The 27,523-nt window shown below is 43.0% G+C and overlaps 1 protein-coding gene across 1 annotated transcript in view; it reads right to left on the minus strand.

Moving 5' to 3' along the window:
- FAM20C (FAM20C golgi associated secretory pathway kinase) overlaps positions 1-27,523 on the minus strand; it is a 56,433-nt gene that overhangs the window by 17,919 nt on the left and 10,991 nt on the right. Inside the window, 1 exon segment of the mRNA XM_062503475.1 lies at positions 26,719-26,797. Coding sequence (XP_062359459.1) covers positions 26,719-26,797 — 79 coding nt within the window.

A 27,523-nucleotide genomic window follows, 5' to 3' on the forward strand; every position in this document is an offset into this window, starting at 1 on the left:
TCCCCTCCATGCAACACTCACGTCAAATTGGATTTTGCACCAGGGGGATACAGAGTGCCCTGTGATCATCTAAACCTTATTATTCTAAGTGAAAGAGGCAGCCCATACTAAAAAGAAAGGAGTCTCTGAGGCAGCTGCAGTCCTTAGGAGGGTACTGAGATTTTGCATGCAGAGCTGTATCATCTGGGAGGGTTTTCAATGCACTTGGCACCGCTTAGAATAGGTGGAAAAAATGCCATTTAATTTTATAATACATTTTAATGGCTTAGTAAGTCCTTAGGAAGAGAAATGATACTGCTAAAGCTGCTACATCTACAGTAGCAGAGCTATCTGGTGCCTATTTCTAACTCCTTATGGAGTCTTGGCAGCTGATGGCTCTGGCTTTATCAAAGCATTGTGCTACAAAGAGCACTCCCAGGGATGATAGGAGCTGTTTACAAGAGCAAAATATGGGCCAGAAAACGAGCGGCCAACACAGGAATGCAAAGACATGCAATTTGAGTGGCACAGAAAGGATGTTTGGCCCGTTTCACTGTTATCAACCAAATGACAATATGAGCCCCTGCAGGATATTCAGTCTTCTCCAGTTCAAGTAGCAGCTCTGCAGCTCGAAAAAATGAGAGAATATTTACTGTGGCAAAGAGACAGAAATTTGCAGAGGGATGTGATAGCAATAGGAATAATTAGCAAACTGCCAAAAGGATAAATACCCAGATCATGCTCTTGCGTGCCAGCCCCGGAGTGCTTTTCTCCTGAGCAGACGGAGAGAGCTTGACAACAGCACATGCTCAAGGACCAGTTAGCTTAATATAAATCAGAAACTTATGCACAGAATAACAATAAGCTTCTGAAAGCACATTTTTATATAGAAATATCTTGTTACCTGGCACAGAAAGGCAGTGGGGGAAGAGGGAGAGAAAACCCACAGGAAAGCAGTGTATTGAGGTGGGTTTCCTTTCTGTTCCCAGTGGAAAAGCAAAAGGAGGTTCAGGAGGTCACCTAGCCAGTTCCATGGCCCCAGGGTGAGATCAGCTAGAATTAAACCACTCTTGACAGACGTTGCTCTAACGTTATCTTCCAAATGTCCTTTTGTGATGCCACAGCTGCAGCCCTCTCGTCCTAGGGCGCTGGCCTTCCTCCCCTGCTGCTTTCCAGCCTTGCTCTTTCTCCTCATTCCACGCTCAAGGCAAAACCATCCCAGAGACACCTGCTGCAGTTGATGTGAGTGCCTTTCTGAGGGAGGATACCTGTGACAAGCACACCACTCCTGAAAAGAGCATCCCCAAGCTCAGACCTGGGAATGAAGCCTTAATGCCTTGACACTGCAGATTCCTCAGCTCAGAAGCCACTTCTTTATTAAGCACAATTAATTTATTTTTAACTCACTAAAATTCCAACCAACCCAGAGCCCTGAAAGCCCATTTTAGGCTACGCCATTAAAACCAACACCATTGCTAGAAGACAAAGAAGCAGCCTCTAATTCCTCTACACGGGTCATTTTTGAAAATGTTGTGAAAAGTCAGTCCCTTGCTAGGAGCAGCACCAGTGGAAGGTTCCTGCCATGCCATACACTAGATGTCTACATATATATATATACACACACATATACATATACATATATATATATATATATATAAGCAGATTTTCACCTGAACAAAACATTGAATTACCACTCCTGCCTGCCTACGCAAGCAGATATGATATGAAGGGATGAATAATCAGGGAAAATAATATTATCCAAAAATATGAAAAATTCATTTTATTCTCCACTAAACTATAAAAATAATAATACACCCAGACATTTTCCTCTTTTGGGGGCTTTTCTTTTTCTTTTAGTGGTATTAATATCTCAAAATGCACCTTCTCTATACTGTTGCCTTTACTGACATTGTGCTGACAGTAAAGTCAAGGCATAATCTCACCAATCATAATTTCATTGTCTACCAGCTCAGAAGAATAGCTCTTTTTTCATTCATTCTTTTGTGCTTTCAAATGCATAAGACATGAAGAGAATCTTTGATCAGCACAAAACACATACGAGTTTGATCAACTGGGAAAATTTCCTTCAGCAATTCAGAATATTACTTCCAGCTCTGCCCAGTAAGTAGCTGACTGTCACTACAGGAAACACAAATGGAAAAAAATCTATTAGTGCAAGCACATTTGTCAGGATGTGTTCCCCACCCATGCTTTTTGGTGTGACAGCCACTGGTCCCCTTCCTGTCCCCTGGGAATGTGGCTGAGGAGATGGCATGTGCTGGGTGCTGAGCTCAGCCTGGTCAGAGCTCAGATTCACAGGCTGTTCTTATTCTTATTCTTATTCTTATTCTTATTCTTATTCTTATTCTTATTCTTATTCTTATTCTTATTCTTATTCTTATTCTATTCTTATTCTTATTCTTTTATTCTTGTTCTTGTTATTATTATTTAGTAGGTGTAAAGAAAGCCAGATGAAATGCTGTCACAGAACTGTCACAAAACCAGAGAGATGACCTGCAGTGCTACCCAGCTCCAGATGGATGTACAGAGAGGCATTTAATGTATAATCCAGCACATACAGCAATATCTAACTGTTGTGGTTTGGACATGATGTGACCAAACAAGTGGGATCATTCTTTATAACATTTGCCTGTATTTCCCCTGTACCCTGGGAACACTAGTGAGGTGTTACAGCAATATTTTTTTGTGTTTCATTAAGGAATCTTTAAATTTAAAAGGTAGGCATAGAGTTAGAAAGCACACAAGTTTAAAAAAACATTTGAGGTAGGATGAGGTTTTTTCCAACATCATGGGGCTGATCTCAGTTATTATGGAAAAGCAGCCTCCTGGATGCTGGGGTAAGGAAAATAAAGATGCTTTTCTCAACTGCTGCAATGAGCTCTGTCCAGGGCTGCTCTTGCTGTAAGCAGTGACACACAGGGCTGCTTTATGGCCAGCAGTGGGGACTGTAGTGTGTATTTCCAAAATCAGAAGCTCAGGTTTTCATACCCTGATTTAGAGAAGCCTCCCCCTGCCCAGGGAGCTCAGCAGGAGGGTTACAATCCATACTGGAGCACTGATGATTGCAAAGAGGCAGCACATACCCCCAAAATCACAGGGGTACAAAGGTGGGACTCTGGCTGCAAACTCCTCTTTGTCTCCCTCCTTGAGATGCTGGTGGGAAAAGGGAATGTAGAGAACAGATGAACACTGATGCCACAGAGGCTAAGTGGCAGTGCTTGTTGGATAGTAATGCTTTTCCATCATCCAGAACAAGCAGGGCTTGAACAGAAAAACAAATTAGTCACGACATGAAAAGAAAGGCAAGCTTTGGGAAGCTCCTGTCACTAATTTGCTCTGCAGATAAAAAAAATCTTGACCCAGAAATAAGGTTTGGTTCATCCTTGAGGTAGAAACCTGACGTGACATACAGGAATTGGAAGATTAAAAGGTACTCGACAGCACAACAAAAGAGCTCCCAGTGCTAATGTTAATGTGGCCAATGCTGTGGTCACAGCAGGGAGAAAAAAGCCTCACAGCAATTAAAAAAGCAGGAGGTATCATTAATGAGGTGTTGCAGTGATATTTTGTGTCTTTTTAAAGACATCTTCATTAAGAAATGATATCACCATGAATATTTTCTGTCCCTGCATGGCCTAGATTCCTTTGTGCTCTTAAGCAAGAGGTGTGAGCATTTTTGCCATGCCAAGCCCATGGTATCTGTCATCTTTCCCCTCCCTTTATCCCTCTGAGGCTCCAGTGTACATTGTCTGCTTGCCACAAATTGCAAACATGAAAAATGATACAGCTGCAAAAACTATTTTTGAAAAACTGTCAAGAGCAAACAGAGCTCCATGTGAGCCCAGTTACCTGCAGCCTCTCTTCAGGAAAAAGACTGCAGAGTATTTTCTACAGAGGATTTTCAATATATAACGCTTTTAGAGGTCTGAGAGCACAGGATGAAAAAATACGTGTAAAATAAGAAGTCTGAAGCATTTCTTCAGCCCTGAGAATGTTATTTAATATGTCTGGGGTCATTAAGGGTAGGGATTTAATGGAACAATAACATTAAACATATTAGAAGCATAGCAAAGCTCAAATTTCTTTCAGCTTTTTGGATTTTTTTCTTCTCACTGTACATGATGTATGTGCCCATTGAAATTCCTGGGTTCACAATAGGTTTATAGGTTGGAAAAAGTTATTACTGTGAGTCTGATGTATTGATACATAATGTCTTCCTTTTTATTCATGAGTTTCCTTGCTATCATTATGAGAACCATGAATGCTAGTAAGTTTGTCCTTAAAAATTCCCAAGAAGCAGGAAAATATTAGCTCAGTTTTTCAGCAAAAGCTGCAAAAACATGGAGCTATTAAGGATTCAGCTCTGCCCTGAGCAAAGCACTCGAGGCTCATTAAGAACATGCTTAACTTTGGGCACACATATAGCCAGTGAACTATGTGTGTCCTTGAGAGCCAGGCACAGACTGAATCTTTCCTTGGAGCTGTTTTGTGCTCAGCACTTTGTAGGAAGGAGCCAGTGATCAGCACCAGAACCTGCAGCACCTCTGGCTGCTCACCCTGGCCACTGCCACACTCAGAACTGCTCTTTCTCCTCCTCCTTCTTCTTCTTCTTTCCACCCAGGACAACAATTTCTTTGGGGGAAAAAAAAAAAATTCTTAAAAAGCTTTCTGCCAAAAGCACCAGTCAGTTTGGTCACGGGCTTTGGTAGGTCCCAAATGTCACGTTTTGACCCTGAGACCTGCAGTTCCCTGGTGTGATCAAGACTCAAATCCTGGCTTTCAGTGTTTTGTCTGCCCCACAAAGACAAACAAAAAGAGATATAGAAAGGCTCAGACAACTTGTGTGAGCTCTTGTGTTCCTGAAATGCCTTTTGAGCTGTGCCAGGTAGAGGAATGTGTTGAGGGGCCACAGGGCAGTACAACAACTTGTATGAGCTCAATGTACAGACCCAACATTCTCCTCTCCAGGCCAAAATTTGTCTGAACTTTGTATTGACACCACTAGAAGCACCACAGTGTTTGCACCCTCTATTCAGCACATTTGGCCCAGGCTCCCTCTTCTAACTTTAGCTGAGAGTTTGAATTTCTGCACCCTGTGCCTCCTTCTCTCTCACTCGTGAAGTGTTGCAGTTCTAAAGATCATGTAGCAGGAATAAATAAAGAATAAATAAAAGGATGCTCAGGCTCCAGCTACAAAAGTGGAAAATCCTTTGAGATTTCCATGTTTAGTGTCGTGGCTGACCTATATATCTGCAATTGTATAGGAGAGCTGTGCTTTCCCAGGGACCCAAAAGCAGTAACCATGCTCACTAAGAGCACACTCCCTCCTCCCTTCCTGCCTGCCCATGCAGAAGTTCAAACTCTTTTGGCTTTATATTTCCAGTTTACCATTCAAGAGCTACTGGATGCTTAACTGCACTGAGTTAAGTGCCCAAGACTTTGCAGACAAATAACCATCATCAACATCATTAATGGGACAGAGCCTACACAGTGTGTGTACCAATATTTTTTAAGAAGAGCATGAAATTCTTATTTGTAGAGATGCTTTACCAGCTATGCATACCAAAGATTCAGTAACAAAAGAGAAATAGGGGATCAGAGCATCCTGTGCAACCTCCTCCTGCAAACCCCAGATTTTCTGAGAGCCAGCAGACAGCTCAGCCCCAGCCCCCAAACATCATTTCCCCTGAGAACGCCCCACAGAAGGGCCAGAGGATGTCCTGGTGCCCCATCCTTCTGCCCATCAGAGGGGACTTTCACCCAGAGAACCACAAGGTTTTCTTTTCAAGCTTGCTTCAATCCCAGATCCTGAGAATCTTCCATAATTATGCCACTGAGGACAGCAGGCATGTGGTTACTGTGAGATAATTGCTCCCCAGGACTGATTGTTGATAATTCCTGGAGGTGTGATTTCCCAGTAAAGCACACCCACCCCTGAACTCGCCTTCCTGCTGCTGTTAATATTCCTTAACTTGTGGCAAAGGGTGATGTGCCTCTGTGAGCTGGAAAGGAGGTGTAATTGCCTGCCTCAGATTGCTTCATGGTTGCAAAAGAAAAGGGAAGTGCTTTGATATGGTGTGCTTATTTCATTGCTCTTATAAAGCAAACTATGCAACCTCTGTTTTCTGGTTTATTTTATTTTAACGCCTGCCTCATTAGTGCTCCTGTCAGCAAACACAAGCTCTGTGAAGAGTGCCCAACTTACTCTTTGCCCTAAGCTGGTTCTGCAGCTCGTGGGTAACCCCTCATTTTCTCACGTGTTTTTTTTCCCCAACCAGAGTTTTGCCTGAACAAGGAATGTGGAGCAGCACTCTGCTGCTCGCCGTTCCCCAGCCGAGCTCTGGCACCGAGCCCACCTTGCTGCAAAGCCCTGCAGGTGATCAGTACACCTCCGAGGTGATCTCCCCCGGCTCACACATCTCCCACCTGGATTATTTCCACCTGCAGAGGGTTACGTGTTTGGGAATGTGCTGATATCACCACTTGGAGCATTTCTCAGAGAGTTACTTACTGCCTAGAAGCTGCCAAGGTGACTTACAGGTGCATATACTCCTGTGTGCTCCTAAACCTCTCAACTACTTGGGAACAACATTTCTCAGCCTCAGTCAGAGGATGCCTTAACTTCTCAAGTACTACACAGCCCTGGATCATCTTAGTATTAACCCAGAGGTTTCACTTCCTGGCTAAATTTGAGTTAGTTACCTCTATCTTCCTCAGCCTTGGTTGTTTATTTATTTCATGAGGAAGAGGGTACTGGGTTGGAAGTTTTTTTTTAGCAGCCACTTTACAGAGTAATCCCGTTGTTTTACAAACCTATAAAAAACCCTTTTCCTGTCTCTCTAAACTTCTCCTTTCCCAGGCTGGAAGCCTTCCCTGCTAATCCACACTTTTTATTAAGGGCACCACATGAGTCACAAATTGCAGGGGAAATTACACATCAGGGTCCTTTAAGCTTACAAGGGTGGGCTGCATGAAGGGTGGGTTCATGCTCTGCAGCCCTCAGGGAGTCACTGAGTTATTCCCAGGGGAAGATCAAGCCATATTAGCATCTCTTCCCTCTTCTCCACCTCCACTGAGAAGGAGGATTTTAACCTCCTGGCCTCCACGTGGGCCCTGCTGCTGGGAAGCTGCAAATAACAGTCCCTGCTTTGGCACAGAGCATCATTCCTCTTCTCCTTTTATCCCAGATTTAGACACAGCATTTTAGGGAAAAAATGGGGGTGCAAGTTTGGAGGAGAATCACGTAAAATGACAATGGGTGCAGGATTTCAAAAGGGTTCAGTATTGGCCTAAACTGCTCCTCTTAAATAAAAAAAATAATATATATATATATATAAAATAAAAAGACCTATCGAAATCTCTGAAAAATATTCCATATGAAAAGATAAAGAGCAAAAGGATGTTAGGGGAAGAATTGCAAGGGAAGGAAGGCTGTGGCTGGCTTGGCTGCTAAGGGCAATCACAGTTTTATAGAAACATCTCCCATCAAGTGCAATCGTTCGGTGAACTCCCACGCTCGAGGTGCAGAGGAATATTTACGCTTGGTGGGCTGCAAAAATGCACCCACTCAGAGCTGGAGTGGAGAGAGAGAAAGGGATCTGTGTGTGTGCAGGCAGACACAGGGAACACTTCCCCCTGGCTGTGCTGAGCCAGTGCTCAATGTGAAACAGGGGTGCTCCCCCGTCCCACTCTTAGACGTTTGTTTCAGCTGATTTAAAGTCTACCTACATTGAGGCTATTTGGTAAGATAAGGGGACATTTCAATAAAGTGTGAGAAGGTTGATAAAAAGGCAGAGCTTAGAGAAAACAGCATGTGAAAAAAAGAGGTGAGAGTAGAGGACAAGATAGGGGAGGAAAATTATGCAAAAGATGTTCAGTAAAAGCTTTAGTGAAACGATATTGTTGCCAGATTTTATTTTTTTTTTTGGAGCTGATTTATGGCATGCAGCTGCTTTTCTCTAACAGTGAATGTCTGGTTACCTCTCCTTGAATTTTTAACTGTGTTTAAATGTCTACAAAATGGGAAGCTTATCTACTGTATGTACAGTGTGATAGCTGTGTGTGTGCACAGCCCACAGCAGTTTGGCTTCAAAGACAGAATGATGTTTTTGCCAAAGCCAAGGACACTTGTATTTCAGTTTTCCTACTGTGAGGATAAGTGCATAGCAGAGCAAAGCAAATGTGTGCTTTAACCACTGGACTTCACTGTCCCATTCCTGCAGCACTTACTGTTTTTCCTCTGGGTTTGATCCAACGTTCCTTTTATTCAGGGAAAGGTTTCCCATGAGTCCAAGGTGAAGTAGCTCAGGAAAGACAGAGCCAGTTCATAAACTGGGGCCTGACCTGCCTGTACTCACATTTAAAGGGCAGTAAATTAATGGGAAAAGATCCCCATCGACTCCAGAGGATTCTGGAACAGATGCAAACTCAGTAAATAACTCCATGAGCCACCTGTGACAGCAAACACCCCACTCTCATCCATGGCTGCATGAGGGGGACAGAAGACACAACCTCTGGTTTTAGCATTTAGTTTGAATATGTCCATGATATCCTCCTCAGCTCTCGCCAATATCAAGGCAGAAAATGCAGGATTAAGCAAGAGCAGGAGCTGAAGAATCTTAAATTAATATTGGAATTTCAACTCTGTCTGGAGCACTCTGTGTGTCTGACACTTTCAGGACCTGAGATCTCAGAGAGCAAAGAATACACAAGCTATCTTTCTGTTTTTTATTACAGGTCCCTCGAGTTCCCTCCTTAAGCAATCTCCAGTAGGCTGCTATTACCAAATGCCTGAGTAAATTCCAATAAAGTTGAGTGAAGATCTTCATTTTATCACAAATATTGGCAAGAATTAAACCTGCTTTTCTCTTTCCTTTTTTTTTTTTTCCCTGTATGCTGTTTTCCATTCATCTCACTGGAAGTGATTGTATTGACAGAACTGCCCAGCATCATTATGAATGTTAGGAAAGTATTACAGGATTAGTTACAGACAGCCAGAGCACCTCCAGATTGAACCATCTTATTGGTTCAAACAGGTGGAATAGGAAACCAAAAGAAAAAATAAAGTGGGATCCTTACTCACCTCCAGAAAAACGAGGAAAATGACCCAAAGGTGCAAAGATTAAATTTGAAAGTCCATTTTTTTTATGCATATACAGATCTTTTTTAGTCACCACTTTAAAAATATTAGCTCTACCCTTTCCAGCATCACATACACTAGTGTTACAATGTCACACCTTCACATCCTCCAAATCATGAATTTCACCTGCATACCTACAGTGCAGTCTGAGCATGGAATGAGGTGTCCCAGGAATGCCAGGGAATCACCTCCTGCTCCCATCACGCAGCTCGGGAAGGGGCAGAGGTCAGAACAATGGGAACATTGAAAACGAACAAACAACAACAACAACAACAAAATAAACCAAAAAAACAAACAATCACTGTTTTCATTAAATCCTATAAAAAATTAAAATCTCCGTTACTCTTAATCCTGTTCACCCAAAGAAGAAAATAAGACAAGCCAAGTGAAGTCAAATCTTTTAGGGAATATTTCCAGCTACACCTTTTCTTCCAGAACATGCAATAAGTCTTTAAATGACATCCTAAATCCAATTGCCTTTGTAGCAGACCTGTAAGCCCCGTGGACAAATAGCAGATCTATTTTTGATATGACCTTAATAGTTAAATCCTGCCATTAGGTACATGCACACAGCTCCCAGGGCCATAGCAGGACTTCCCCTTCATCTTGCAGTGCTGGTTTTGCTAATGATTAATATTCACTTCTGTAAGCTTAATGAAGACATTGTTTCCACTTATCTACAGGTCAGATGGCAATTGCAAAGCAACTTAGCTGTAAGACGGCTGTGGATTCCCTGCTGATATGTCCAATTATTTATGCACAATGTGCATTTTTTAATAGATGACCATATTAAATTATATGCTTCTGCCTTATTATTTCATGATTTTTAATGGCTTTCAATTCCTTTTCTTTGTAGGAAAGAAGGAACAATGACTCATGCTAATGAAGTACCTATGTATCACATCTGCATATTTAAAATATTGGAATTTCTTTCTTCAGGCGTATCAAAGACCATTAACTTGAAATCGTTGATTTTTATCATGAAAATAAAGATGAGAAATAAGATTTAGGCCATGTTTTCTTTTTGCCAAAGACAGTGAAATTTTTCTTCTTTCTGAACTATTCTGAGAGATCCAGCCAAAACTTCCCACACAGGAGCCTCGTGCCCAGCCGAATTCCCTCCTGCACAAAACTCCTGTGCCAGTCCCACCCAACTCCAGCTCTGAAAACTCATCTTCTCCAACACCACCGGGCAAACACACGCACTGCACGCAGTTACCACCTCAGAGAGATGGGAAAGCCTGTCCCGGGCTGCCAAAGAGCAGCCATGGTTCCACTTCCAGAGCAGAGCTTCAAGTGGCAAAGCCCGTCTAAGCACACTGCACAGAGCTGGGAGGGAAGGAGGAAAGGCACAAAGACCCACAAAGCTGCTTTGTGGGAGTTTAAATCTGTCTGAGCTGTGACTCCTTGACCTGCAATCACACAGGTAGCCCCTGGCATGTGGCATTCAGCTTCTCCTCTGGGGCACAGAGTGTGGGGACACTGAGGATTGAAACGAGATCCAACAAAGAAGGTCTGTGAACTGCAAGTGAATTTTCTTGCTTCTTTATAAATGCAACTACTACTGTAACGTTACTCAACTAAAAATAACCAAGCCAGTTCTAGCTCCAAATGTGATCAGCCCATAAATAGTTGGAAAAACTCCTTCCAGGCACATCATGTACTTAATTTCCATTTGCAACACGTACTAAAGCTCTGCTTATGCATAAGTAATGCCTGCGGATGGGGTATGGTGAATTTTCCTTCTTAAACACATGAACCACTCTCACCTTACTGAGCAGAGACACGATGCTGCTTTTACACACCACGATCTTTGTGTCTGAGCACTGCAAGAGCCACTGCTGGTTTTGTAGAGGGGAGATTTTAACACCAGAATTGCAGATTTCAATAAGCAACATATACTCAAAGACAAATGCAGGGCTGTGAGGAATTTATGGGGACCTTGCATTTCCAGAACTGCTTAAAAGAAGTTCCATTTTCACCACACTCATCAACTGTGTGTGTTTGGGGTGACAGAGGGAGGCTCCAGGGATCTTCATTTCCCTTCACCTTATTTTGCATTTCCAAGTCCTAGCCCTGGGTTACACACTCAGAGCCACTTTGATGGATCACAGTTTGGCTGCCATGATGTTAAGTTAAACAACAGTCTCATTCCACACCATAATTACTGCAAACAATTTCATTGTCTAAGGGGTGCTTTGCAAGGTTATGCATTAGCTAATGCTGGTTCTGTCACTGTTCATCACATGAATATTCCCTTTACCTGCTGTGTCTGTGTGTGCCTGAAAGAACTGTGGCATTTTTAATGGCATACTTTCCTGAGATGAACTGAAAATCAGCACAGCATGACCTGCATTATTTATATGCTGAGTCCTACAAATGGCAAGGAAAATACTGTAGATTTCCTGGAAATAAATATATTCATTATTCTGAAGCCTCGTGCACAGTGGACTTTATGTCACTGAAAAAATTTAATTACTACTGGAAAAGCATCTTCATTTTGCTAGATTTGTAACAAAAACAGAATGTCTAGACACATTATAATTCATAGACAAAAGAATCCTTACCCACCCAAAAATACCCCAAGCTGATAAATGTAGAAACAAGCCCTACTGTTGCTGCTAATCAGTAGAAAATTCTTAGCATTTTTACAGCATGAGATAAATTGTAGATTGAGCCAACTGGGAATACTAATGACAGAAGCCATAAAATATTTTGTAACATCAATTATGACTAAAGGAAAAGGACTTGCACCATAGATCAGCAGAATATTTTGCAGCCGTGCTTCATTTAAGACTATGATTTCTGAACATGATTTGGGAGTTGATTTGCCAAGAAGAATGTTCAGGAATATATAATTGGCAGCTCTGAAACTGTGGTGCTTCTTCAATTCAGCTGTAGCTGCAGAATTGCCTTCGGTGGGAGGCTGCAGGTCTGTGGAACCTGACAGATCACCAGACTCCAGCTGAGTTGTCCAAATCATATTGGCTTCAAAAATAAATAATCTGATTTTGGTTAGAGCCTTAAAACAGTTATGTTACATTCAATCCTAAACCAAAAACTGATCCGAGAACTAAAAAAAACCCTTTTCCTAAAATCAGATTTGTTTTTACATTTTCCTTCTTGTTATGCCCAGACTACATCCCTGACCACACTCCACAGTCAGATTTCAAGGAAATGCCAATTTCTGCCTTTGGATGTGCAGGGCTTATCAGAGGAGGCCACTATTTTCTGCTTTACACTTTGTCACATATTTCAAAACATCATTGTAACTTCACCAGCTTGCTTTTAAAAACCTGCTTATAAGGATCCTTCCATGCTGATGGAATTGCCGTTTTAAAACCAGAGAAATAAATTGAAATGGGGACTGTGACAAGGAGAAAAGTAACACAGCAAAAAGGAAAAGTCAGGCTCATATTTTCTTCCCTTCTTCCTCTCCTTGACACAAAAATTATTTCCTTGCCTCAAAATAAACCGACCAGTAGATTCTGAACCAACAAATTAAAAAGCAGCTGTCCTCCTCCTGGTGCAGAATGAATTCCCAATAGTTATACACCACAGGAAAATAACTTCCCACCCAGATACCACTTGTACTCCTCACACCAGCCTTGCTGCAGCTCTGCATTAAAAACAGACAATATTTGGTCACAAGGTGGTTAAATTAAATTTTTCCTCAACACAGAGGAGCTATCCACATTCAGCCTACAGTGTTCCAGCCAAATAATGCTTTGCTAATGATGTCTGCAGTTAGATGACAAATCAGGCTATTTAAATTGCCTCGGCACATACATCCTTTACAGGCAGGGTATCCAGGTAACCATCCTAGCACAGCTTCAAGGTGGGAGGGAGAATGGATGAGCTACTTTCTTCAGCTAGGGGAAAATTAATCCTGAAGACATCTTTCTGGTTTGTTATGGTCAATTTAAAGGAAAAACAATTTAAAAATAATTGTTCAAAACGTAGCAGTTAGGCAAGAAAAGACAAAATGACAGTGTTTCAAATATACAATAATGGCTAGTTTTGTTTCTGAAAATAATTAAAAATATTTAAAAGCCCTCAATAGGAAGGTTTTCCATACTCCAATACATGTCAGCATCAACATGCTTCAAATGCCAGGAAAATACCAGGGAGGAATGCCAGATGCTGCGGCCAAACACCTTTTTGTAAATGTAACGTTAAATCAAATATAAAATACTGGATTGTCTTGTCTTGTTTTGTTTTCCCTGAATCAAGATCAGCAATATTTTCCATACCTGGTTAAGGAAATGTTATTGCTGTATTAGATGCTGCTATGGCCCCAGCTGAGTGATGTCTGTTGATGTCCTTGAGCACCTTTGAGAAGGTTTAGCTCGTCAGTGATTTGCTTGGGATGGACGTGGGGGATATGGCAACTTTTTTGTGTCCTGGCCTGGGCTGAGGTTTGTTCAGGGTCTCAGCAAAGCCTTCCCTGCCCAGGAGCCACGTGGAGAGGCAGAAGGTGGGACAGGTTCCCAGCCCCCATTGTGGTCTCCAGTCTGGGCACCCTGGGTATCTCTGGACATCCTAAATATTTTAGGAAGGGGATTCCTCCAGCTGATTCACACACAGAAATGCTGGGATGAGACAAGAGACCAGATTCTATTTCTTCTGCAGTCCAGGAGGGCCACGGCATTTGCCCTTACACATAAGAAAGGGGTGGGACAGGGAAGGGACCCTCAGGCTGCCCCATCCCTGGGGTCTCAGCCCTGACACCTGCCAGCTGGGCAGGCTTTTGCCACTTGCCAAGGCAAAGGAACCACTGGCACCCTGGTGTTGCTCCTCTCATGATGCAGAACAGATTTTAAGTATTCACTAAATCTATTAAACAGGAAAATACAAACAACTTCTGATATCCCTTTCCTTGAAAACTATTTTGGAAAATATGACTCATTTACTTCTCTTCTAAACAGAAGTAATATTTTCCAGCACTCCCTGAGGATGCATTTAACTAGAAGCTAAGCCAGATGTAGAAACGTCTGCAAAGGTTTTCATTCCTTTCATTAAAAAAAAAGAAGAGAGAATTAAAAAAAAAAAAGAAAGAAAAACTGTGAAAGAAGAGTCAAGGTATTATCGGGTTTTAAAGCACTGTTGGTCTTACCCTTAAAATCAGATCAGATCATAAAGAAAACACAGCATATGACCAGCTAGAGAAGGTCACATTGCAAAAGAATGCAGGTGGTCTCATTTTTTAACAGTGAAAGCAATAGAAGCACAAATCTTCCAGCCAGCAAACAGCCTCTCCTAGCTTGGCAATTGCCATGTATAATATCTGATGAACTCAGATGGCTCACTGCTCAAGGATAAAATCCCAGCAAGAAGGGGCTGTAAAAACAGCTACACAGTCACAGGGGAAAAAATCTTGTATCATTCCAACAACCACTTATTTTATTCACGAGAATTAAAACCTTTTCACAGACAAAAGTGGGAATTTTTCTTTTTTCATCCCACAAAGCAATTTTAGATTTCTATAGAATCATTCAAAAGCAATTAAAATCCTGCTCCTGTTGATGGATTTGTATTCCTTGCTCACAGTGATGTCAGGCTTTGAAATTCAGGGCTGTTGAGTGTAATTCTTTGGGACTTTGGAGTCACCACTGAGTGCCAGAAAACACATTAATTAAGTTCACAGATATTAAATAGCTTTGGTAACACCAAAATAATTTCAATACATGCCACTTTTAAATCTAGAAGATATTGCAATAAAGAATTGGTGCAATATCAGGCAATTCAATACATTTTTTAAGAGAGGGGAAAGATGAGAGAATCCAATAACATAAAATGAGTATAATTAGCTAAGAGGGATCAGGGAGCTTTTCCAAACTGTCCTACTGAAAGAGTGACAGCTTTACATTGCCAGGGAAAATAAAGTAAAAAAAATCCTTCAAAAACAAGCAAGTAAACAACATAAACCCTACATAAAAATTATTCATAGTCCCCATGCATTTAAAGGTCTGTGTTATTTAAAACCAGACAGTGAGCCTCCAACACCAGTGTTTGCTTTGGCATAATTTTACATAACAAAGGAAATTGTTGTTAAAAATGTAATTCAGATGTCAGCGACAGGAGGCCATTCCCAACTGCTGAGACAGAAAATGGCAGGATTAATACTGCTGGGCCTGGCATTGCATGGGAGGGATGAGCACTGATTTACAACCCCGAATAAAAGGAGCCAGCCATGCCAAAAATAACAGGGGTCTGGACACCTCCTGCAGTCCAGGTACCATTCTGATCACTGAGAAGATCTTTGTCCTGCCAAAGGATGCAGCACATAACAGCAAAAGTGTAGTTCAACAATACTGGAAACAGAACCTTGTCAGAACATCAGCGAAGCACTGATCAGTGATTATGACTATTGGCTTATCAGCACCACTGATGTCTTACTGAGACTGGCATCACCCCAAGAATCTGGTGGTTGTGGGCAAACAGCAATTTCTGTCCTTAGAGGATCGCTGCATTGTCACTTCTTGAAAGGCAAATGCAGACAAAATTAGTGAAATAAAGCTATAATCATGCTGCTGCCTGACACAGAGATTGTTAGTGGTCACTAGGCAGAACTGGCACAAGATTTGGGCTGGCTCAAGATGATGAGAGCAGAATAAAGTCTTCAAGGACACCAGCAAAGCCCAAGTCAGCAGCAGAACTGTCCCTTGTGCTGCTGTTCTGGGTGCAGCTCAGCCCTTCAGCACAGTTTGGGGTTTGAGAGCCAAGGGGAGGGAGGGAATCATGATGGAGTAAACAAGGAGAGGCAGGACTGGTTTCCTACCCTAATTTTGGGCTTATGTGGCGTGGTCATTCCAATAGGAGGGATGGGGCATGTGGAACCCATGTTATATCAGGGACAGATCCTTTATCCTTCACAGCATTACATCCTACACAGCAGGGAACAAGGGGAGTCTGAAAGGCAACAAACAACCCATCAACCAATTCTTTTTCTTTATTTTCTTTTTCTTTTTTTTTTTTCCTCTTCCCCTAAACTCTGAGTAATAGATACAAATAGTTGCTCTCCTGAAAAACGTCTTTGAACTGTGGCTGCCAGGAAATGAAGGCAGTTGACAGGGGCCTGAAAAAGGCTGTTTATTAGTCCTGCCTTCTTTATGAGCTTCTTCAGTCCCAAAGCCAGATGGGTGTAGGAATGCAGCAGAACAGGGGACTCAAAGAAATTACAGGATCCGTCCCTGTGAGGAATTCCTTCCCCATCCCTTCAGATTATGGGGTTAATTAATAACAGTTAATTAATGATGTGTCAATCATCATGCAGTGCATGCCTGTGTGAGGAAAGCTGGCCCTCAGGGTGATGAGCATTAAGGCCTTCCCTGGAGAAAGTCCTCGTGACAATTTCTGAAGCCTCAAAGAGGATGTTTTAATCCCTTCATCTCAGGATTCACTTCTCACAGGAAACCACCTAGCAGAGGCAGTTAAGAAAATAATTTCTGTGCTGTTGCCTTCAAGGTGAGTCTTTGGAGGACACAGGATGGTGGCAGGTGTCAGCTGTCCCCAGTGGGGAGCTCGGGCTGAAAGCATCTCAGAAACTGCCTTGTCCCCGGTGATGGAGTAGCAGGAGCCCAGGGCAGAATGTGGGGTACCACCTCTGCTGTGAAACACGTGCCAGGCACCCCGTGCCTGCTCTTGCCAGGGTAACTTCAGGAGGGACAGGCGTTTGGACAGGAGCAGCGAGGAGCTGTGCTGCCATTCCCCTCTGCCAGCTGAGCATCCCAGGCTCTTGGCTGCCAGGACAGCCAGCCCATCTGCTCACATGGCACACTGCCCACCCACAAGTTGTCAGACGATTTCATGGGTGCCAAAAGAACCTGCGCTTGAATAGGTGGCCTGGATATGCTGCAAAAGCCATCTTGTCTCACGGAGCGCTAACAGAGCAGGGCCTGTCTGTGCTCACAGGGGCTGGCTCCGGACTGGCACTGCCATGAGAGCTTTGCCACGCTTCAGGCAAAGCAGCAGTGCCCTGAGTGCTACTGAAGCACAGAAAAAACAGCTTCTGTACCAAAACACACAGTGTATGCCAAGATAACTTCAAGGCACCGTGATACCACTGGGCACGGAAGCCTGACTCTTGGAAGCGGAGCACAAGCAGAGCAGAAACCCTCACGGTTCCCCACGGGCAGTGACAAGTAGGTCAGGCAGAGCATAAAAGAGCATGTTTTGGGCTAAAATCCCAGTTACCCAGCTTCTGCACCTGAGAGGCTGCAAAAAAATTGTAGCTGGCTCAGGGTATAGGAAAATTAGGCAATGGGAAAAGCAGACTCTGCCCTCCTGGTGGCACCGGGTCAAGCTGAAGGGACAGCTGCTGTCCCCACCTTTTCCAGGGCTGGCACAAACACTTCTTGCTGCACCCCATCCTTCTACTGACAACAACCCCTAGCCCCACATTTCTATCCTATGGAGAAAACCAGGATTTTGCTGTGAGATGTCTGCCATCATCAGCCAAGAAGGCAGAGCTGGTTCTGGAGCTACAACACTGCTCTCCCTCCTCTTGGCTGGGGCACACTCAGGGCCCTGACACAAAACCTGGGTTTGCAACATGAAAGGCTGAAAAATCTCTGGGGTTTATGCCCTGGGCATCAGATTTTTCTGCCTAATAAACCCCCTAAAGAATGGGATGCAAAAGAGGTCTGTTTGAAAATTTTGGCTGGGTTATCTTACAGGGGTGATTCAAACAGGCACAGAACACAGGGAAATGCAAATACTCCTGGGTCAAAATTCCCTTCTAGTATATCATGAGATAGACTCAAATTAAATACATGTCAGTCATACTGGAAACCAAAGAAAACAATACCAATTATTGCCAGATTTCTCATTAAACCTACAGATTTATTTAACATCTCCATTACTTTTGCTGCTTGCTGCCAGCTCATCAAAGCAGTTTAAAGTCCATATACAGCCTATGTGTAGCTGAGATCTGTGTGCAGTATTTCTGCTATTACAGGTCTCCGTGGCCAGCCATATGTGTCCTCTGGCCAGGTGAACACCCTGGCATGAAGAATTTGGATTACAATTAGCAAAGTTTACAAAAGGGCCTTGAAGTGCTAACAGGATCAGTTGGATGCTGCTGCTGAGAACAGTATCTGGCTCATGTGCTGGCTTGGGGTGTATTATTATCCATAGCACATAATCCTGCACTTTAAGCTGCTTCTATTTACAACAGTTTTGCTGTCCCCTCGCTACTCTCCAGCTCCCACACATTTGCAGATGCTACTTACTCTGTGTTTCTGCTACCTCTTAACATGCAAATGAGTCTTTCAGGCTTTCTCACTTGTATTTACCCGTATGCAGAACACTATAGCAGGGTGAAAAATTATAATTAAGAAGAGAATTACTAAGATTATTGAACTAAATACTGAAAAGGAAAAGAATAAAATCTCAGAAATGTTCAGCATGCCCTAAATCTGTGGTATTAACAGCTATTATGGCTGTTTGAAATACACTTTTTGTTGGTTTACAGCAGTGAGTCACCCACAGCACCATGCCAAGGGTGTAACTTGGATTTGTGCTGTGCCCTCTCTCCTAAGTTTTGCCAAAACCTTCCTGTCTCGACCTGCAAGGCACTGTTACTTTGGCTGTGGGTCTGTCCTAAATGCCACAGCATTTTTGCATTGTCACTGACCATGGAACCGTGCTGCCTGTACTGGTGACCTCTGGAGAAGCTGGACATGGGTCCTCAGTCCTACACTTGCTGTTTCAGCAGATCCATTTCACTGTTTCTTATCTCCTGCCCCTTTGGATGGCCAGCAGCCCTAACTCAAAAACTTGTAGAAATGTTGAGGGCTTAAATGAGCTGACAAACTTCAAACAAATCTTTGTGCAAGTCCCAATATGCCTCCTCCAAAGTGGTGCCAATCCCCAGAGCTATCTCTGTGTGAGATAAAGACCAGGGGCAGAGAAAGAGCAATTTAGCTCCATAAAACATCCAAAAATAACTCTTCCCAGGGGGTGAGATGAGTACAGCACAGCTCATCCTCAGGACAAAGCCGTGTGTGCTGCTCCAGAGAGAAAACAGACTCAGCCTGTGGTTTACACCACAAGTCTTGCACAAATCATTTTCCCCTCCCTGAATCTCAGCCTCTGGAGACTAGTTTAAAGATTATAAATTGTAGAGAAACAGAGACAAATTCCCTTGGAATGTTTCAGGGTAGCAGTATCTGCATATCCCACTGAAAACATTGTGGACACATTTTTTTTTATGCTTAGATTTACTAGGACATCTTACCTCAGTGCTCCGCCAGTCCCCTGTGTGCCAAGCCCTGCTACTCAGCAGTAAATTACAGACTATGCATTTCATGCCAGCTCTTTGCTTTTCTGCACCATTGATACATGGTAAACTGTGTGAAATAAGGAACTGAGGAGCTGAAGTGCTTCTCTGATTAAAAGACAAAGCCACAGGACTGCGCTTCTTGGTATGCAGAAAATTAAAGTGAAGAAGTGGCTTGATTAAAATCAGATGCTGAAGATGGTTCTTTCCTAATATACTGTGGCAACATAAAAAAAAGAAAAGTTAGCTGCTGCAATAACTGGCTTTTAAAGAAAAAATAAACACCAGCATGTCTTTGTTCCCAAAGACTAATTAGCAAGATTTTATAAGTACCTAGGAGGCAGCTAATCAAGCAGAGACAATTCTGTACTGTAAAATGTGACTGCAGACTCAGGTCCCTTCAAACCCTGACAAAGGGCAGATACAGGCAGCACCTGTGCCCATTTGTGTCTGTGTAAGACAAGAACAAAAATAGATCTTGAGCATCCTGTTATCATCTGCCAAAAACAGCCCAACAAAAGAGCTGAGGAAAAATGCAAGTCTGGAAGGCTGTGCAAAAAAAAAACCCTGGCGACAGAGATTGTGGGGCTGGCATTTCTGTGAGCTGCAGAACAAAGTCTTCTCTGTCAGGAGCCAAAGATGCCACGGGGAAGTCAGAAGAGAGGGAATTTGGGGATAATTCACCAGCAGTGGTGGAGGGCAGCTTCCCAGTGCTGGGAAGTGGGATGGAGCTGCACCCATGGAGATGGTGATATCCAGCAAAACAGCTGGCCCTGGCTTGTTGGTAGATCTGGTCCCTCACCACTAGGACTCCCATTGTCCAGTCCTGGTTTAGAGCAGATCCTGCCCTGCTCCAGGTGGGGATAATCCAGGGCAGCTCGTCTTGGGACAGAACAGCAGAGCTGCTGCCCAGAGAGGGAAGGGGGTTTATCTTCCCTCCCTGGCTGCTGGGACAGTGAAATCTGCTGCCACACATCCCTGCAGATCCTAATCTGAATGGACAACTTTTGAGCTACCTGGACTTGCAGACATTGACTCTGGGGTCATTCCATAAACATGTTTGCAGAATTCAAGAACAAATTGCTCCTGAGCTGGATGGGATTGATCAATATTCCAACCAGCAGCTTCTGAGCTGTGGCAAGGGGAAATGCAGAACACAGTGGTGGACAGAGAATGGATTTCACTGCTGTCTAGGGCCATCAGTCAGTCTCAATCCTAATCCAGCTCCCCTTGAAGTCACCACAAATTTTCCAATCTGCATAAATGAGATTTGGACCAGAGGTGCTGCTGTGTCCTGAAACACAATTTGCACTGAAACACTGAAGAAGTCTGATCTGATGAGCAGGATTAGTTATAAAAGAGAAAAACAGTTCATGCATAATATACCAAAAGTTAAAGAGCTAAAATACTACACAGCATCCTCCACTGTCCTTATTGAGGACCACATTCAGATCTCATGCACTTTAAATATCAAAGGATATAATTCATCCAGTTAACTCCAGATTTATTCCTGATATAAGTACAATCAAATGTGCCTATCAGTCTCATTCAGGTAAACATTTCAGCAGGGATTTGGTTGTCAAGGATTTGAATGCCCTTTAAAAGCCCCAAATCTCATAGATGAGGCCCATAGAATATCTGATTACTGATTATTCCTTCCAGCAGCAATGAAAGCACTTCTTCTTTGTGATATAACGAGAGCATTCCTCGCAATTTTAAAATACTCCTACCTTTCAACCTTTCCAACCACTTTATTCAGCCTTAGGTCTCCAGTAACCCACCTTGCACAGAACCAGTGACTGGAACAGTAACACTTCTAAGGGTTGTACTTTGACCAGCAACTGCTCAGTTGGGTTTCACACAGCACATTTTGGAGTGCCAAAGTGCTAATCCTGGAAGGCTCCTAGCAGAGCAGCTACTGGATGCACATCTCACTTCTCTAGCTGCTCACAGAAAACATTGCAATTTGATTTAATTGCCATGTTGACTTATAACAGTATGTTTATACTGGATGCCTGCCAGCTCACATGTAACAGGTTGGCAAAACGTATTTCCTCAAAACAGCATGAGATGCAATGTAATAAGGAAAGCAATCTTTCAGCAGCCTCCATTCTGGAGTTCATTTCAACTCCTCTGACTTGGAAGCAGTGCCACCAGTGCAGAAGGATTACACCACCCTAATTGATATGATAATCAAGCCTGGAGGCTGCACTTTCCAGGTACAACAGCCACAACTTCAGAAAGGGAATATAACTGCAGGAAATGAAAGCGATTAACAGTTGTTTGTATTACAGGGATTGCTTGGACTATTTGATATCCCCATCAAAAGATGCTTTATTTGTTGAACAGTCCTAAAAGCAAATCAAAGAGAAACTTGAAGAACATTGCTAATCCTTTGTCACTCTAAGTATGACATCCAAAAGCCAGTGAAAAGCTGTGCTTTGCCAATTGGAACAAAAATCACAGAATCATATACTCACTTAAATTGGGAAAGACCACTAAGACCACTGAGTCCAGCCCCTAACACAGCACTGCTAAGTCCAACTCCCAACACAACACCCAGCACACCATGTTGACCACTAAACCACATCCCCAGATGCCATATCTATATCCCTGAGTGGCAGTATTAGCTTTCCTAGGACCTTGGCTGCTTGATCTCAGCCCAGTTAACAGCACCTGTGTCTTTGAGCCATGAGTCAGCTGCAGGAACATTACCGAAACTGAAAGGTGGGTGTGCTGCTTTCAGTCCTGTAGAGAAGCAGTTTGTCCCAGACTGTGACTGCCAGCCACTTTTATGGCTGGCACTGGGATGGGTCAGGGCTCTGGAGGCTGTAGGAACATGGAGATGCTCCCATGGGCTGCGTTATTTCTACAGCAGCAAGTTTCAGGAGGGACACTGAGAGCCAAAGTTACAAATAATATGGTCAGCAGTGTCTGATCAGTGAATGAATGCCCATGGTTCAAGGGGACTGGATTTCACAAGCCCAAAATCCTCTTCTGGCTTGGTATCTCCCAATACCAATTGGCTCTACTTTATTAAAGACTTTAACTGCAAACTTCATCTCCTGGCAGAAAAAATCATGTGGCTCTTTCTAATCCTGTACCATGATTTGTAAAATCAGAAGAAAAGAAAGATGTTAAAAATATCAAGAAAAATCTAAAGTTGGAACAGAACAGGCTTTTATCTGTTCAGTCAAAGCTGAGTTGACTAGATACAGTAGTATTTCTTTGAATGGAACAAATAAACCTCGAAGATTTTATAATGAATATCCCTTGCACACATTTGTAGAATGCAGTCTATAAAAATGGGAATGAGAGATGTCAGTCCTCAACACAGACCACAGGACACTTTTCTCACAACTTCAATAACAAGGTGTAATTTTCTATCTGATCCTATTTGCCTTTTCCATAAGAACTGTAAAAACCTCTCTCAAAATCCTGGCACCAGTGTGTGCAATAGGAATCCTAATGCTGGCTCTGCTGGATCAGAATTTCCCTCTTCAAGAATAAAGCCTTAGGAGGAAAAAAATAGTGTGTTGGTTTTGTGGCTGAGCCAGCTATTTAACTCCACGAGCCAGCAGAAACAAAGGGAAACCAAATAAAATTACAAAGCTACAAATGCTCCTTTTGGACAAGTGAGCCAAAACTCTTTTGACATTTATGGCTCTACCCATCCCTACCTGATAAGTCATACAGAAAGCTGCAACTGTAGATATCAGCAATCACGTAAATAAATTTTATTATGTTGTATGTACAATACTAGTAGAGTTAGCTACACTAATCATGGGAGGAGGGGAGGTTGCTATTTTTTTCCTGTCCCATATGGTAATAATTTTGTATGATTGAACTGTTATGTGCTAAATAAAAGTACACATTAACTGAAAGATACATTGCAAATACATTAAATCTTCCCCAGAGTTTTAGCAAATACGTGCTTTTTCTATCATGCATTTGGAATTAGTAAAGGAATCTACACGGGGCCATAGGATTTATAAATAGACTTGGCTTCCTCTGCAATTCTTTATGGGCAATTATTTCAGAAATGAAGATGCAGAGCCATGGATAAATAAAATAATTGCAGCTGATCAGGCTTTATTTACTGCTATCACATTTCCCTGACTGCTACACTTCTCCCATTTGCTCCACTAGCCTCAATCAATGACCAGATGAAGGGCTGTCAGTTAATGTCAAGCACAGAGTGCAAAAGATGCCAAAGGCATTCTCATTTCCCCATTTCCAAATTCTGCCTGGGCTTTTCCGGAGCTGGCTTGCTCCCTGGATAAATTCAGTGTGGAATTGGGAGGCTGGGAAAGGGCAGAGACAGTCAGATGAGTTCTGCAGTGTGTTCAGCATTTTTCCAGGGAGCACATTTTGCTCTGGCTGCCCTTTAGAAGTCACTGCCAAAGGTCTGGAGAGCTCCCCTCCCATGAGCAGGTGCCCATCTGTGTCAGGGAAGGGCTGGCATTGTCTCTGCTATCTGCTGCAATCCCACTCAAACAGGTATTAATTCAGTTTGGAAGAGGCTGAGTACAGATATGCGTGGCAAAAACAGATTTCCAGGCAACTCCAACAAATCAAATCCAAGTAGAGCCTGGGACTGCATAATACCCTCTATGTACCTTACACCATGCAGCTTTCAGTATCCAAGATCTCAGACAGGATGGGAAACTCTGGATTATCCATATTCCTTGGGATCAGGCTTGAAATCCTACACTCAGCCCTAATAGTCATGTTACTTGGGGTTCATGAAGGAGGTCGCTTGTCTGATGCAGCTTACCAAATCATGAGAATAAAAAAAAGTGTAATTTCTGCTGCTTTGAAAAGCCAGGGAGCTGATAACATAGAAACAAATGAAACACGTAGGATGCACCAGGTGGAGACAACCTGGCTACCCACCAACAGCTTCCTTCAATGAGCTCAGCTCAGAAGTAGCCACCAGGATGACATTTTATGGCTCTCAAAATTAAACTACTTAGAAAAAAATTGTCTGCCAGCCCTGATGAGCAGAAATGTCTCTGAGCTACTATAGACTCCTGTCCTAGGAAGGAACATCCAGTTTTGTGAGGCCTGAATTAAAAGAATACCCTACAGAAAAGGGGAAGCACAAGAAACATCATGGAAGCTTAAGAAGATCCTACAAGTGTAAGTCTCATAGATTTAAAGCCTTTATTTTTATTTTTATTTTATTTCATTCTGGGCTGCTTATTTCTGTATATAAAGAAATTATGCTGCAAACCTCTCCAAGAACTTCATCAACCACAGTCCATAAGGTAGAGAAAGAGGCCAGTGGGACCAGATGCCAAAGGAGCTAGGAAGATTTATGCTAGCTGAGCATCTGGCTCCCTGTTCCCTGTTATCAGAGTAAAGACAAATGCTTGCAAGCACCCTTCCTCCAAATCACTAACGTGTTCAGCCACACTCAGCACAACAGCAGCACTGCTGCTCCTGAAAGGTGTGCTGCCTGGAAAAGCAGCTGCTGAATGCTTCTTCCAGGGGTTTATGCAGGGCAGAGAGCAGTGAGAAAACAGGGTGTTGCTCCCCTCAAATCAAGCCAAGGGAATGATTAAGACATCATCATTTTCTCCTATTGTTCTATTGGGTGGTAGTAATTGCTTCTACACAGGAGTGTGGCTACACCTCTGTTGTAATCCATCATCTTGCTGAGGCGGTGCATTGTACATTATTTTGATTTGACCTCGTTAGCATTCCCAGAATTACAATGTCATACCAATGATAAAGGCTGAGATTTTCTGCATCTGAGCAAATGCAGAAGGAGCATATCACACACTATATGAAAAGCCAACAGTGCAACCACGACTCTGCCAAATACTCAAAGGCAGCCTGAATCCCTCTGGCTCTCAGTTTTTCATGTGGGACAAGACATGATTAGAAGTTGTGCCTATATGCATCAAACCTGCAGGTAAAGGGGATGGGCTCATGCAGGGATGATTCAAACCCTCAGGGAGAGTGCAGGGAGACAAAGGGCAGGTGCTGGAGCAGATGCTCTCTGGTACCACCTTCCCTCTGAGCTGCCAGTATTGTCTGTGCTTCCTCCAACCTCTCCCAGGAAGCCTGTGATCCACTAGAAACGTGGACAAATTTGTGTCCAATTTGGGAAATGACACAGGCATTTGGCCTCTGCACAAATGCCTTATGCTGTCTGGAAGTTCATTGGATTTTCTTGTGATTCCCAAGATAGAGGCACATAGGGAAGGTTCCTGCTCAAACATGGGCTGAAGAAAAGTGAGACAAATTTTTTGATCCTTCTGGCAGTCAAATAAAACCAAATACAGTCAAATGTGTACCTGTCTGAAGTCAATCTACAGCAAAATCTGTAGTGAAACAGGGAATCTCTCAGTCTCCAACCAGCAGCTTCCACCCGAGCTGTGCTCCCCACTACAGCTCTAACACAGTGCCAACACTTACTCCAAACCACCCATTCTCAGCTACTTCAGTCTTCTATGGACCATCTTAAAGGAAATTAACTGAACTTCCCTACAGTGGGAACAAAATAAGGAAGTGAATTTATGATTCCAGTGGTGCCCTTGACACAGGTACTGAATAGCTCCATTGAACATTTTGCAGCCCCAAGTGTCTTTGATAAACCCTCTACAACAAGCACAGAGTCGTTTTCCTTCTTACAACACAAACACACAGGTCAGGATTCAGGAGTCTGTTTTGTATCTGAATAACTTCTCTCATCTCAATGGGATCCAGGCAGGCACAAATCAAGACTGCATAATCCTAGTCCTTCCCTTTCTCTCCAGAGTCATTATCTTGCAGTACCACTCTTGGATAAACTAATTTTCACAGACTCAGCATAGACCCAACCAAATTACTAACACAACTCTTTAATACAAACAACAATAAATCAACTGATTAAATTCTAATTTATCAGACAAATAACACTTTAGCTCTTCCCAAAGCTGTTCTGAATCATCTCCTGTCTGGCCAAGGTCCAGTGGACCACTGACACTAGATAAAGCTCAGACCTGTGGAATAAGTTTACATAAGAGATGCTGAAAACATCCTGTATTTATGACAGGAGATTTCACAGGGTTCAGAGTGAATAACATTCCTAAGAAGACTGTAATGTCTCTGAAGCCTCCTCAGCATCTCTTCCAATGACCAGTCCTGTAGGACAAGGGATCAACAGACCCTGAAGCTCCATGCTCAGCAGCAAGGCTCAGGAACCAGACACATGAACCTTGGGAGATCCTATAGCAAACTTTTAACAGCTTAGAAAATGGCTGCTCCACCACAGTTCCACCTTAAATCACAAACTTTTCTTACTTACTTCATTGGTTTAAACAGTGCTTGTCCGTAGTTCTGGAATGTCATGATCAGCTTCAGCTGGGTGCCTCCTGATTTCATTGCTGTGGGGGAAAACCACAAAACAGATTTAAAATGAGACGCGTGGCTCTACGTACGCTCAGTTTCCTTGAAACCAAATCATATCCGTTTTTCTCTGTATCAGTTCAGCACTGTGGTATCAGAGCATCAAGCAGGGTGACCCCAACTGGACAACAGATTACTCAGCAGAGTACAGGGAAGGGCTTTGAGCTGCTGACCAGGACTAAACATGGATTGGATTTCCTGACACTTTTTTGCCTTTTTCTGGCCACCATGGGCTCCATAAGCACCCCAGATGAACAGTACCTATAGGAGCAGACCACTGAGTCTTGTTTTCTCCATCTCTTATTGCCTTTTTAACAACGGAGGAAAGGAGATGGGGGTGCTTTCAAAGACAGCTGCAGCTGGGATGTACAGCCCAGTGCACAGCAGACAGCTCTTTAATTAAAAATGTGAGCAGATACTGTAGCAATCTCTCATCTCTGCTTCGATTTTAATAACTGTTCCTGAGCAGTAGAGATATGTAAATTCACCTCCTCTATGCACAAGGGATATGTATCCAAGCCCAGCCATTAACTTCCAGGGATCCCAAGGTGGATCATACAGGAGAGCAGCCTGGCCTGGCTGGGAGGGCAGAAGGGGACAATGAAGATGACAAGGACAGTGGCTTTGCTCATCTCCCAGCTGGGAGCTAATGGGAATTTAAGACTGATATGCATTTATACCATTCTGAAAAACTTGGAAAATGT

The sequence above is a fragment of the Cinclus cinclus genome, chromosome 16 (genome assembly GCF_963662255.1).
Source record: "Cinclus cinclus chromosome 16, bCinCin1.1, whole genome shotgun sequence".
Lineage (NCBI taxonomy): Eukaryota > Metazoa > Chordata > Aves > Passeriformes > Cinclidae > Cinclus > Cinclus cinclus.